The sequence below is a fragment of the Anopheles cruzii genome, chromosome 3 (assembly GCF_943734635.1).
Source record: "Anopheles cruzii chromosome 3, idAnoCruzAS_RS32_06, whole genome shotgun sequence".
Lineage (NCBI taxonomy): Eukaryota > Metazoa > Arthropoda > Insecta > Diptera > Culicidae > Anopheles > Anopheles cruzii.
In genome coordinates, this window is record NC_069145.1 from 38,409,248 (window position 1) to 38,421,471 (window position 12,224).

The 12,224-nt window shown below is 52.6% G+C and overlaps 1 protein-coding gene across 1 annotated transcript; it reads left to right on the top strand.

Annotated features, from left to right (window-relative positions):
- Positions 1-5,019: 5,019 nt before the first annotated feature.
- On the top strand, positions 5,020-6,269 carry LOC128273485 (uncharacterized). The gene is made up of 3 exons (XM_053011455.1): positions 5,020-5,160; positions 5,607-5,865; positions 5,953-6,269. The coding sequence occupies exons 1-3, from the start codon at positions 5,020-5,022 to the stop codon at positions 6,267-6,269; spliced, it is 717 nt and encodes a 238-aa protein (XP_052867415.1).
- The last annotated feature ends 5,955 nt before the right edge of the window (positions 6,270-12,224 follow it).

Consider the following 12,224-nt stretch of genomic DNA (forward strand, 5'->3'; position numbering starts at 1 on the left):
GTCGTGCACCCATCCGTTGATTTCCGACACCAGTTGGTCCTCTCAACCAGTTATCCGAAGGAAAGCACTCATCGTTTATGGACAGGGATGTCTACTTTCCTACGTTGTTAAGATCGCAACGAAAATTCTAACTAACTTTTGACTACTTTCACCGACCTGGTCAACTGCGCTGTCAAGATAACGTTGACAACAAGATAGCTCTTCAAGTTGGAGCTCGATGCGGCCCTACCAATTCTTATAATAACAAGCAACGTGACCATCCGTATTACATGCGTTTCTTTCTTTCTGTCGATTGATCGAGTTGTCATCGCATTTAGGTTTTCAAACGGAGACTCGAATTGGACAAACCGACTTCCGTCAGCTTTTTGCAACGGAAAGAGCCGTTCTGTTAGGATGTCTTTGATTTTATCAGTTAGTTTACATTGTTTATGCTGCGCCGTGCAAAGTGATATTTTCAAAGATTATTTCTACTTTGATGGTGAAAAATTCAGTGGGTCGGATTTATATCGAAATTTTTTTCGATGAATCTTTGTATTGTCAGTTCCTTCACTGTCGCCATCGGATACGTAGTACGCGGAAATCATCATAAAATTTCAGAAATAGAATCGCACGCACATCTGATTTGCTATCTGTTTACCACTTCAATGTTTACAAAATGCACCAGAATGACAGTTCGTACTCAAAGAGCTTGACAAGCTTTCAGCTTCGGAGCTTCTCTAATTGAAAACTGTGATCCCGGCATTTGAGTTTGAGAAGTCAAGTGATTGATTTTAATGATTGGGGGGTTAGTCTGTGTTTGGTTTTGGAATAATGACTCCACAAACTTATCACCAACGATATCTTCCCCATGGGTAACCCTAACTCCACTTGCGGTGGGGTCCGTTTCGTAACTCTTGCCGGGGAAGGGAGGCCCGAGAACACAGCCCGGCCGGACTTCTAGACAACCCCCCGAGAGTCCCAGAGGAAAAGTCCCGTTCGGTCGACCACACCATCCGGCGGCTTATGGATGCAGGGGTGCTCTCGGGGGCCCGGGAATGAAAATGGATCGGATTTCCGTCCCGCTTCCTGCCCCGTTTCGCGACGTCGCGGTTCGGGTTCCCAAAAGTTCGGTCAAACCCCGGGGACCCCGACCGGGCTGCTGCATATCATTTTGGACTCGAATGCGAGCGAGGCTGGCATCCGTAGCCATCCGGATGCCTTCACTAATTTGACCCAGTAAGCCGAAGCCCGAGCCAGTTCCGGGGAATGGAAGGAATATTTATTTGACACCGACTTCCCTTTCCCATCGGTCGGGGGCATCGGTGGCATTAGGAGCCACCACCACCGGTAGCCGGAGGGCTACCGGGAACCGCGGAAGACCCAGCCACCCCGCGGACATACCTTTTTGTTCCGAACACTCTCCGTTGGCGGCTGATTGCTTGATTTTCGCGCTTTTCAATTTCGTGTGTGTGTGTGTGTGTGCGGCGGTGTGTGACCATTACTTCTTGTTACTGTTGTTGTTGTTTCTCTTGTTCGCCGGTTTCGTCTTCGTCCAAGACGCCAAGAAGTTCACTGGGTCGCGCCTGACAAAAAGGCCCCCCGAAACGGGCACACAGACGGCCAGTTACTGGCTTCCGTTCCAACCAGATCCACGAGCGCAACCGCAACAACAACAACAACGACAACAGAGCCAGCAGCGGGCAGGGAATGGTGACGGGATGGGTAGGGAACGAACGGTCACCCATCGATCGCGGACAACGGCAATAAATGGCCGACCGGCCGGCCGGGCGTTCGAAGCGCGAAGGTCACAATTAGTGTTCCGCCGTCGTTCCTGGCCAGGCCCTGGAGCCCGCCCTAATAACCGGCGGCCCACCGCTGGAGCGGTGGTCCCTCCCGTGTTCGTCCCCTTTCCCCACGCGGCGATCTCCACCACGTGCGATCGAATCTCGCGCGGGATCAATAAAAGGCCGAAAGACCAATCTCGGCCGAAAATCTCGCGCGCCACATTTCCACCCTTCTTCTTCTGCTCCGTTTCTCCTTCTTGCCTTTCGCTCCCTCTCCCGTTCGCTCCATCAACTCCTCATCCTCCGGGGATGAGAAGCTTGTGATGGGGTCTTCTTTTTCTCCGGTCTCCGAGCCTTCACCCATTCAGACCACTTTTGGCGCTACCCTAGCCAGGATGCTTTGCCCGGAAGGGAGGGAACGAGGGGTCTGGACCGATGGCTTTGGGACTGGGCTTTTTTGTGGTGGGTCGGCCTTTATCTGTTGGCGAGAGAATGCGCCTCTGATTTGCTGCCGCTTCTGCCGAGGCGTCGAGGGCGCCCAGTTTGGAGCCCCCGCGCGAACCGTGACGGGGCCCGTGCGGGTTGACGGGTACCCGAAAAAAGGAGTCGAACGTGAAATGGTACTTTCGAAATGGCCGCCCGCACCAGCGACCGCAACCCAAACCCGTTCCCAGGTCCCAGGCGGAACTTGGGAACCGAAATTCGGGGCCCCAAGTTTGATTAGAAAACGGGTCGATCGCTTTCCAAAGGGGCGCCCCACGGGTCCGATATCGGCACCGGGAGGATCATCTGCGGGAAGCGAATGGGCTGAGAGAGAAAGAGAGAGAGAGAAAGAAATACAAAGCCCCAACAAAACCAACGCGCCAGGCGCACTCCCCGTCCAACTCCGGAATATAGGAAGATCGAATCCCAAAATTTCACCTAACCGGAAACCCGACGCGACTGAGGTTGTGGCATTTGGGAGAAACCACCGCTCGGCTCTAATTGCCGCTCGGTTAGTTGGAAACACAAAGTCTGGACGTACCAATAGGCATTGGGATGAAGCTGACCAATACTTTAGGCAAAACTTCAAGTTTAGCCAATTCTTCCCAGTTCGGACAACAGAAGTGACCACACATAGTTTAGGATCTACGGCCCGACGACTTTTACCTGGACAAGCTTCGCTGGGAATCGAGCGACACAAAACGTAGTTCCCTTCAGAATTGTAAACATCAGTTCTTCGTACGCCGAGCATGTCCAGTCTACTGATTCCAGCCAACCAGAGCGCAACCATCATTGAACCGATCAAGTATTCACTTCGACCCATCTTTGTCACTGTTGGAAAAGTTCCTGAATATGCCCTAAGCAATAGTATTCAGTCTCTAGTTCGATTCCCACATAGACCCTGCTTAGCCTGTAGCTCTGGACCTTCACACTCCAGATTCCAGCCTCCAGCACTCCGGAGAGAATGCAAATGTCTCTGCCAAGACAGCTATTGGAAACTGACCCAAAACTGGAGCAGTCCTCCGGAGCGTTGGACCCAGAGAGCGATGTTTTATTCATTTCCTTAAAACACCCGATAAAACCATTTTATTGTTTCAAACCCCACTTTTGGCAGTGACAGCGCGCGGCAAAATGCAAATCATCCGTCATCCAATCGATCGGTGACCCCGAATGGCCAGGAGTGGAGAGCAACGAAAGCAAAATAAAAGGTTCCATATCCTGTCGCGCGTGCCAGCGGTGGGCATAAATAAGCAATAAACTGCGGCCGGCAATCGGCGAGTTCACGCACCCACGGAGGGCTTTAATTGCATCGCCACATCCCGGTGGCGGCCGGTGAAAGTGCTCCTAATCATCCCGTCGCCGTCGCCATGGCCTTCACCGGCCGCCACCGCTTTAAAATTCTAATTTTGACACACAACTTTCGTTGGGCACCGCGCGTGCGAGATACGCGGCCGAATCTTCGAAATCCTCTGCCAGCGCGCGTGACACATTCTGCGTACGATGAGATGCCGCGCAACCCACAGTAACCCCTCCTCCCGCAGTGATCCCGGACCAATTTGTGAGTACGAAATTCGGTTCCCTTCCGATCGACTCGGGGGGAAAGTGTGTGGAGCTCCACGAGAATCTAACAGGCGGCGAACAAATCTCGAACAACAACAACAACTCCGCCTGGTACGCAGCACGGCACGCATAGTTGAAGTGAAAACCATCGAATTCGCTCTTCGAAGCAGGAGAGGGGGCCGAAGAGAAGAAATATTTGAAAATTATTTAAATTAATCCACCCGAATCCACGCACGCATGGCCACGGCGAGCGCATCCACGCAACATACTTCCTCCATCGCGAGCGACAGAGACCGAGCGAGGGAGAGGGACACAGAGAGTGGGTGAAGAAAACGGTCAACATCGACGACGCATCGACGGAAGAAGCAAAAAAAACTCGGCCGATCCGATCGGATCGGATCGGATCGGCCGAAAACAAACGAACGAGATCAACGCACGGGCAAGCGACGAACCCGACGAACGCGCCGCGGTTCGGCTCGCGGACCCACACACACACACCGCGCCGCGAATGGGGCCGCCACTGACCGACCGACCGACGATCTCGGGTGCTTTCTTCTTTCCCCGAACCTTGTGGCGGCGGCCGTGATCGTGATCGTGAAAAAAAAACCACTATTCCCGGTGATCGGTCGATCGAGTCGCCACGGCCACGGCCACGAGCGCGCGCGCGTGTGTGTGTGTGTGTAGATGCCAGTGAGCCGAACGCGAGAAGGCGATGATAGTGTGCGTCATGGGCCCCCACCCCCCGGCGGGTCGATGCGCATCTCGCCCTGCGGTCATCTCTCTCTGGTCGCCGCACTTTCGCCACGATCTTTCACCGAGGGGATGATCCTACCACCGTTCGCGGTCGGGCGTCGGGCGCACGGTGCCGGAACCGCCGCCGCCGCCACGCCACGCCGAAAGAGAATAAAACCCGCCGCAGCATTGTCTTCCAGTCACAGTTCACCGGTTGCCTTCCGACAATTAGCAGCAGCAGCAGCAGCTCCTGAGCCCCAGGATACCCACACGGCCGTGCAGTGCACTTTCAAGTGGCGAGTGAGTGAGCGAGAGAAACGGAGACAGAGAGAGAGAGAGCGAGTGAGCGTGCGTGACAATCCGTGTGTGAGCGATATCCGTGTTTGAGATATCGAGAACAAGGACTTGGACAGCCTGCTGAGTGTGTGTGTGCCGAGTGTACCAATATCCGTCGCAAGTGTTCCTAGCAAAAAGACGCAGAATGAAGCAGTTCTATGTGTTATTCGCCGTCCTGGCCGTGGCCGCCGCCGCCCCACCACCGTCCGAAGCCGACGGAATTCTCACCACCGCCCTGAAGTTCGTGCGGGACTGCGGTGAAAAGTCGATCGTTCTGTGCGCCAAGGTAAGCCAAGGCGACTGTCTGCACTGTGTGTGTGTGGCAAAGTGGGGCCAAGTGATGGGACAACGGCCTCCTCCCTCCTCCGGGGACGACCTCCATTTCGAGCGGCCGAACGAGGCCGCAAAATCGCGGATAGGAGAACGGGACCCGCCGAGCGCCGAGTTGGCGACAATTATCTGGAAACGTGAGAAGCTCACGAAGCCCGGAATCTGTGGCATTTATGGGCTGACGCGAACGCGAAATGGTCATCAACGGAGAGTGCCGAGTCCCATCAGCCCCCCGAGACCGATCCCGGGCCGGGATGATCAACGACGGCGGCGAAGAAGATCGCCATCGCCGACCGATATCTACTAACCTATATTTTGCTTTTTTCCATTCTTCCTTCGACGTGCGCGCGGGATCGTGTTTGTGTTGCTCTGTGTGTGTGCGTGTGGGCCGTGCCGTAACAGGAGCGCGCACTGAACCTGGACTGGAACCAGAACTTCCAGATCGTCGATGGCATCACCGTGAAGCAGTCGGAGAACGCCGAGGCCGTCCCGAAGGGCCGCTCGCTGAACGAGGTGTCGCTGCCGGCCGATCCGGAGGCCCGCGAAGCCGAGATCGATGGACTGCTCGTTGACCGGGCCGCCCGCTTCCTCGAGACGCACACCCTGGAGTTCAAGGTACCGAAGGACTCGATCGAGGACATGCAGCGCTCGCTGGATGAAGGTAGGTGACCCGCCAAAGGCGCCAGCTTGGGAATTCCTTCTAATCTTCGCCCTTCCTTCTATGCTGTTCTGTCCCCGACCCCCGCAGCCCGTGGCAAGAAGAAGAAGGTCAAGAAGCTGCTCCTTCCGCTGCTGCTCCTCCTCAAGCTGAAGGCCGCCGCTCTGCTCCCGCTGGCCCTCGGTGCACTCGCCCTGATCGCGTTCAAGGCTCTGATCGTCGGCAAGATCGCCCTCATCCTGTCGGCCATCATTGCCCTCAAGAAGCTGTTCGACAAGAAGGGTGACCAGAGCTACGAAGTCGTCGCCCACCCGCACTACTCGCACTCCACCTCGTACGACGACCACCACGGGTACGCCCGCTCGCTGGACGCCCAGAACCTGGCCTACGCCGCTCACGCTCAGTAAGCTTGCCATAGTGTAGCGAGAAGCCACCAAAAGCAGAACCTGCCCCCCAGCCGCCCCACAGCGTCCTCCCGGTTGTTGGGTGGTACTCGTTTTTTTCTCCCTCCCTCCTTCTCTCTCTCTGTCCTTCTCTCTCACGGTTTTGTTTGTTTCCCGATCCGACAACCCGACGAATGCAGAGAACGCTGACGCGGTTTCGACGTGTGACACGCAGCGAGAAGATTTAGATTAGTTTAATTTATTACAATGAAACCCCCGATTCCCCCGCCACCCCGAACGGCAAGCCCCTTACCATACCGGACCGACGGAAATGGGAGACGCAATATTTAAATTAATTTATTAACCGCAGGATTCAATTCCCGTCTCACTGTCTCTCACTGTCTCTATCTCTCTCTCGCTTGGTCTCCCTTTTCGGGGGCCCAAGATCCCTTCCTATTGTTCGCCCGGCAATGGCCGGCCCAAGCCGCTTTCAGCACGGTACCGCCGGTCGCCGGTGGCCGAAAAGATGATGCCGGCCCCTCAGGTCGAGTAGTGAGTTTTTTGTTTCTCTGTTTTGTTTTCCACACACACACTCACACGCACATATCTTTCAGTTTTCCCGGAATTTTTCCCCGAAACCCCCCACCGTAATTGGGCTGGGGAGGCGGGTGTTGTGGGTGACGTGATCGGGTGATCGGGTGAGGTGATCGTTTCAGGGTGTTCAATTCGTTCAGTTCAGGGGCCGGGATCCGCGGAGTCCGGTGTCACTTCCGGTGTACGTGTCACTTCGTTTCTCCCGCACTCACCGCGATCCATCTCAGCCAAAAACCAAAAACATGGGTCTGTGGCTGACCTTGCTGTTAGTGTAGCCACTACTTTACTACTCTCACCGTTACTATTACTACCATTACTACTATTACTACTACTACGACCATCGCTCGGTTACTATATGATTACAGACCAAAATAGTTTTATGTCCCGTGATAGGTGGCCTCGACGCCATACATAGATACGCCAAAAACGGAATACACACACACACGCACACCTCCACACCACAAACGCACCACGAAGGAGCGACGGAGCGGTCGGTGGCTGTGGCCAGTCCCGATGTCAATACTCACTCCCAAGTTAGTGGAGCCACTGAGTTCCACTCAGTTAACGAGTTCAACGCACCACCCACCCCCCCTTGGGGGTGCTTGAGGTGCTGAGGAAGCGCTACTACTCCTACGAAATTTCGTTGGAATGTAGGTCAGCAACCGATCGCGATCGGAGCTGTCACCGCACATAGATCAGTACCGTTCTTTGGCACATCGCACGCACGCACACACACACGCACAGCGACCGGATGGAGCAAAAGAACCCGACCCCAATTTCCCCCGCATGGTGTTGGGGAGAAGCGCCAAAACCGGATCCTCGAGAACTCACTCAGTTTTGGGGGACTCGGACTTGGGGCCGATAACGGGTTGACCGATATTTCGCACGTCGCGTCATGTCGTGCGTGTATGTGTGCGTGATCGGTTGATCGCAGACGGCGGCGGCGACGACGTTGAACTCGCGGCCGCGTTTTCTACAGAAGCAAAGCCAACCAAACAAGTTTATATTAAACTGTCGAACGTTTCACTTTCTCTCAAACACCGTTCTCAGACGGTGCTCTCTAAGCAATCACCAGCAATCTCTCACACACAGCACTAGGAAGCAATAGGAAGCAATAGCAGACGCGAATCAAAGCAACCACATAGCGCGCAGGGCACAGTACGTGTGTCCTGCGAGTGCGCGAGTCTCTGTCACTCTTACTCTCACCTCACTCACGCACTTTCTCTTTCTCGCTACCTCCTTGTCTCTCTCCCTTTCTCTTACTCACTCCATTCACTCTCTGCCTCTCTCTCTATCTCTGCCCGAGAGCAAGCGAAGAAGTGAACCGAAGAAGAAGATAAACCCCGAACGAGGACGAGGAAACGAGAACCGAAACGGGACCAGAAACGATCAAACAAGGAGCCGATAGGGCCCCGTGAGTCAGAACAGGACCGATTATAAAGCAGGCAGGCAGGCGGTGCACCCACACCACCACTACGCGCGCCCCACGCCCCCTTCGCGAGGGGACGACGGGAGAAAAGGAAAACGTTTTGTAAGAATGATCTGTTCTGTTATTTATTGTTTAAATTATTGTAACTTTAACACACACACACAACCACACACACACACACACCTGCAGGCACGCACACACTGTGCGCGCTGTGTGTGTGTGTGTTTGAGAAGATCAAATCAAACACTTTGACCGGAATGAAATAAATTGAATCGAAAAACAAAACTTCCAATCGGGGATGGATTCCAGCCAAGAATCGAGAAGAGCTCAGGCGTGGAGTGAAAGCCGCCGCCCGGAGGAAAGTTCGCTCCCAGCTTGAACCGAAAATTAATGATGACGACTTGGGGACTTGGGCACTTGGGAGGGAAACCGGCTCGGAACCGGCTTTAGTGGAAAGTGATCGCCGAGTCGGTCGAACCTGGAGCGTAGGTCCTTCACCTTTCACTGCGGAGCTCAGTACCGGGGGCGGTGGGGGCCCTGGACGGGGAGCTACACCGTACGGTGAGAAGGGAAAGTGTAATGTGTGTCAAGCCTGCTCGCCGCCGTCCTGCTCCGCCGTCGGACGTCCAAAACCTGCTTCGAGATCGAAAGTGCCGGTCCCCGCCGGCTCCTACAGGATTCCCACGCCAACGACGAGTCCCAATCGCAGCCACTCCACAGTGCTCCTGTCACGTTCGTGTGCAGCGGGCTGCCCACCCGGATCGCCAGAATCCCCGGACCCGGACGCGGGCGTCCGGTTGTTTGGAGAAAGTTTTTTCGGACACCGCTTTCGGAGGCCGAAACCGCTCGAGGCCCTTTCCTTTTGGATGTTACATTATTCGTTTTTGGTGCTGCTCCTGCTGCTGCTGGTCTGGTCCCAGAAATGGAAGAAAAACTCCACTCCACGGGTCGCCGGCCTTTCTTTGGCCCACCCGGTTCTCGGCGCCGATCGGTCGAGAGGATTTCGGTTTTCTTCCTCCTACCGCCGTACCCGATACAACAACTTCTAAAGTAGGTGCCGCTCGTTGCGCTCGAGAGAGTGTGTGGACGTGGGGCCATATGTGTAGCCCGGGGCCAGGTTTTCGAGGCGATCCCCACGGCCCCGGTTCGGGAGATACGTTTTCGGGCGCGGGGCCGAGAAAGCCGAAAAAACGGCCACAAATCTAGGCAATCCGGTCGAAATCTGGAACTGGAACTTCACCGGGCAGCATCACATCCGTTGGGCCGTTTCTGTTTCCACAAGTGGCGGTCGGGGGCCGGATATTGAAAAGTGGCATCGGCCACTGGTATCTCGATCGAGATCGAGTACTGTTTTAGCCTCCGCGCGGGTTAATTGCCGCAAATTGCCGGCTGTGCTCTACTCTCTTTCGCCTTCCTCTTTTTTCTTCTATTTTCGGCAAACGGTACGGCCAATTGGCTGGCGCTAGAGGATGTGTAACTGTGCCGGGCCGGGTGCTGTTGTTGCGAACGGGACCACCACCACCTGAAGTGGCAGAGGGAGTTTTGCTGAAGACGAAGAGGCTACTGTTGGAAGCTCAGCAACACTTGACTCAAAACTAGTCCACTAGGTACAGTTCAACTAGGTGCAATCACATCATCGGCCACACGTCCTACAGCTCAAATGGTGTCCATTTCCAAGTGTGGTTGAGGCCAATGCTTGGCTAACACGACAAAGCTATGGCGTTGTACGCTTTACAGGAAATTAAATAAATAAATCAAATAAAAAAAAGAATGTTTTGAGAAATTGATTACGAAATTGTAGAACGAACCAGTTACTGTTGCAAGAAAAGCAGACAAATCTGATCTGATCAGCCAATCGTAAGGATGCGATCAACTAAATGTCTCGAATTTTAGCTCGAAGGATTATTAAATAATATACGTTCAAAAGACTTGAAGTTGCCAACATTATTGTTCATTCGCGATCTGTACCAGTACCATGTGTACTTGATGTACCAGTTTTAGATAAACATATTTCTTTGAAAACTAGTCAAAATGGCTCGTATGGTAAATCTAGTGTCAATAAACCATTCCGAAACATCCTAGAATATTGAATATTAAATCCGAGATTGAAGTGTATGCTGCAATTACAGAGTTTTTTCGAGGAAGAAAACAGATAATTTTCAGAAGAAGCTCAAAACCACTTTTATTCTGAGTAGTAGCCGTTTCTACCATTGCCAACAAATCCTTAAATTCGTCGGCTTGAAACCTTTTCACTGCACTGCAGGCTGGGCATTGTCCATCAGAACACCACTTTTGAACTGTCGAAACTATCTCTCACATGTTTACTCTACAAAAACATGTTTATTATAAGCTTCCACCAGCAAACGATGTGCTTCGACTGCTTTTACTTCAAATAAAAAAGCAAAAGAAGCAACATTCAACACGGACCATTTTTACGTAATTTAGTGTATTGGACAATTTTGATATATCGAAAAATATGTTGCAACGAAATTGAACACAAAACCTACACAAAGCTTCGAAGTGAAACTAAGTAATTTTTGGGAAATGATGTTTACTATAACATTATCATTGATTTTAAGTTAGACAAAACGATATTTTGAACGTGACAAATAAGACAGACGTGTGATGCGAGCTGATTTTGAACAGTAGAAGTGATCGCACGAGTGCTCCGACTAACAAATCTTTAGTTTTGGAATAGAAATTGTGAACTTTTGGAACTGTAGAACTTTAAAAAGGTTATGTTTTAAAGGACGCTATTCAATGTACGTCGTTCTCGCCCGCGAAGACCAAACGAGTTGATGCTTGGAATTTGATAAACATGACAAATATTGATCACTTCAAGATTACGTTCACAAGAAACTAAGCCTCAAAAGATATCAACATAAAATGATAAATATAAATTGCAAACGGTCTCCGATTATCGGTTACCGCTAGTAAGTATTATAGCTTCACTGATCGCACTGAATATCATACGCTATGTCAGCCGATTTGTTACTCAAATGTTGCCAAATAAACTAATTGCAGCCGTAATGTTGTCGACCGCCGTTGTGTGGCCACTTTTAATGTCCAAAATATTGTCCAAAAGCCGCCCAAAATACAATTTCCCCGTTCACAAAGACAACAAACGCAATCGAGCGGAGCGACGGAACGGAAGCAAACCGGACACGACCTGGCGTGAGGGTTTCGCGACGAGGTTCGCGGCGAAGAGATCATTTCTAATCACGACGCAGCATAAGACGCGCGTGGAGCATAGCAAAGTGCGCGAACCGCGAAAATGCGCCACTAACGTTCGCAACGTACCGGCCATTGTTGCGGAGTCGTGTGCGGTTGCCTTTCTTTCGGCCAAAAACTTCCAAATGCCACCCGGGTGGTGAGCCCACCTTCCCTCCCTCTAGACCCCTTCCAAAACCCTTCCGAAGACACCGAATCATCCGACTTTCGGCGTTCTGTGAGGTTTCGGGTTCCGTTTTTATTTTTATGTGCTTATTTTGTGCGTTTTTTTTTTGCGCGCTTCACCTTCGCCATCTCGTCCAAAGCGGCCGGTGCGTCACTTTCACTTTTGGCCACCACTTTCACGCGAGATGGACCTTGTTTTTTTTTTTTTGGTGTTCGCGAAAAGGTTTTTGCCATTTCGGACCACCACCTGCCACCTGACGGCGGTTGGGTCCTTCCGGTTCGCGTTTGCCGTTGGACGGAACGTCTTTATCTGACCGCCCGACCCGGGGGGGTCAGACAAAAAACGCTTCGTCCCACCTTTCGTTGCCTGGCCTGGCGGGCGGCATTGAAATTAAAGCGCAAACCATCAGCCAGCTGGATGAGAGCCAAATTGGCCACTTTTGCGTAATCATTTCCGACGATGGTTGTCACTCCCCACCGCATGGCTACAAATTCGCGCTTTTTCGCACAATATTTTAATGAGGCCCGCATTTCCCATGTCACTCACCCGGTCGACCGGT

Excerpts from the sequence above, each read along its gene's own strand:
- LOC128273485 (XM_053011455.1), top strand. The coding sequence starts at position 5,020 with ATGAAGCAGTTCTATGTGTTATTCGCCGTCCTGGCCGTGGCCGCCGCC. Across the intron at positions 5,161-5,606 it reads CGATCGTTCTGTGCGCCAAG|GAGCGCGCACTGAACCTGGA; the intron begins GTAAGCCAAGGC and ends GTGCCGTAACAG. Across the intron at positions 5,866-5,952 it reads GCAGCGCTCGCTGGATGAAG|CCCGTGGCAAGAAGAAGAAG; the intron begins GTAGGTGACCCG and ends CGACCCCCGCAG.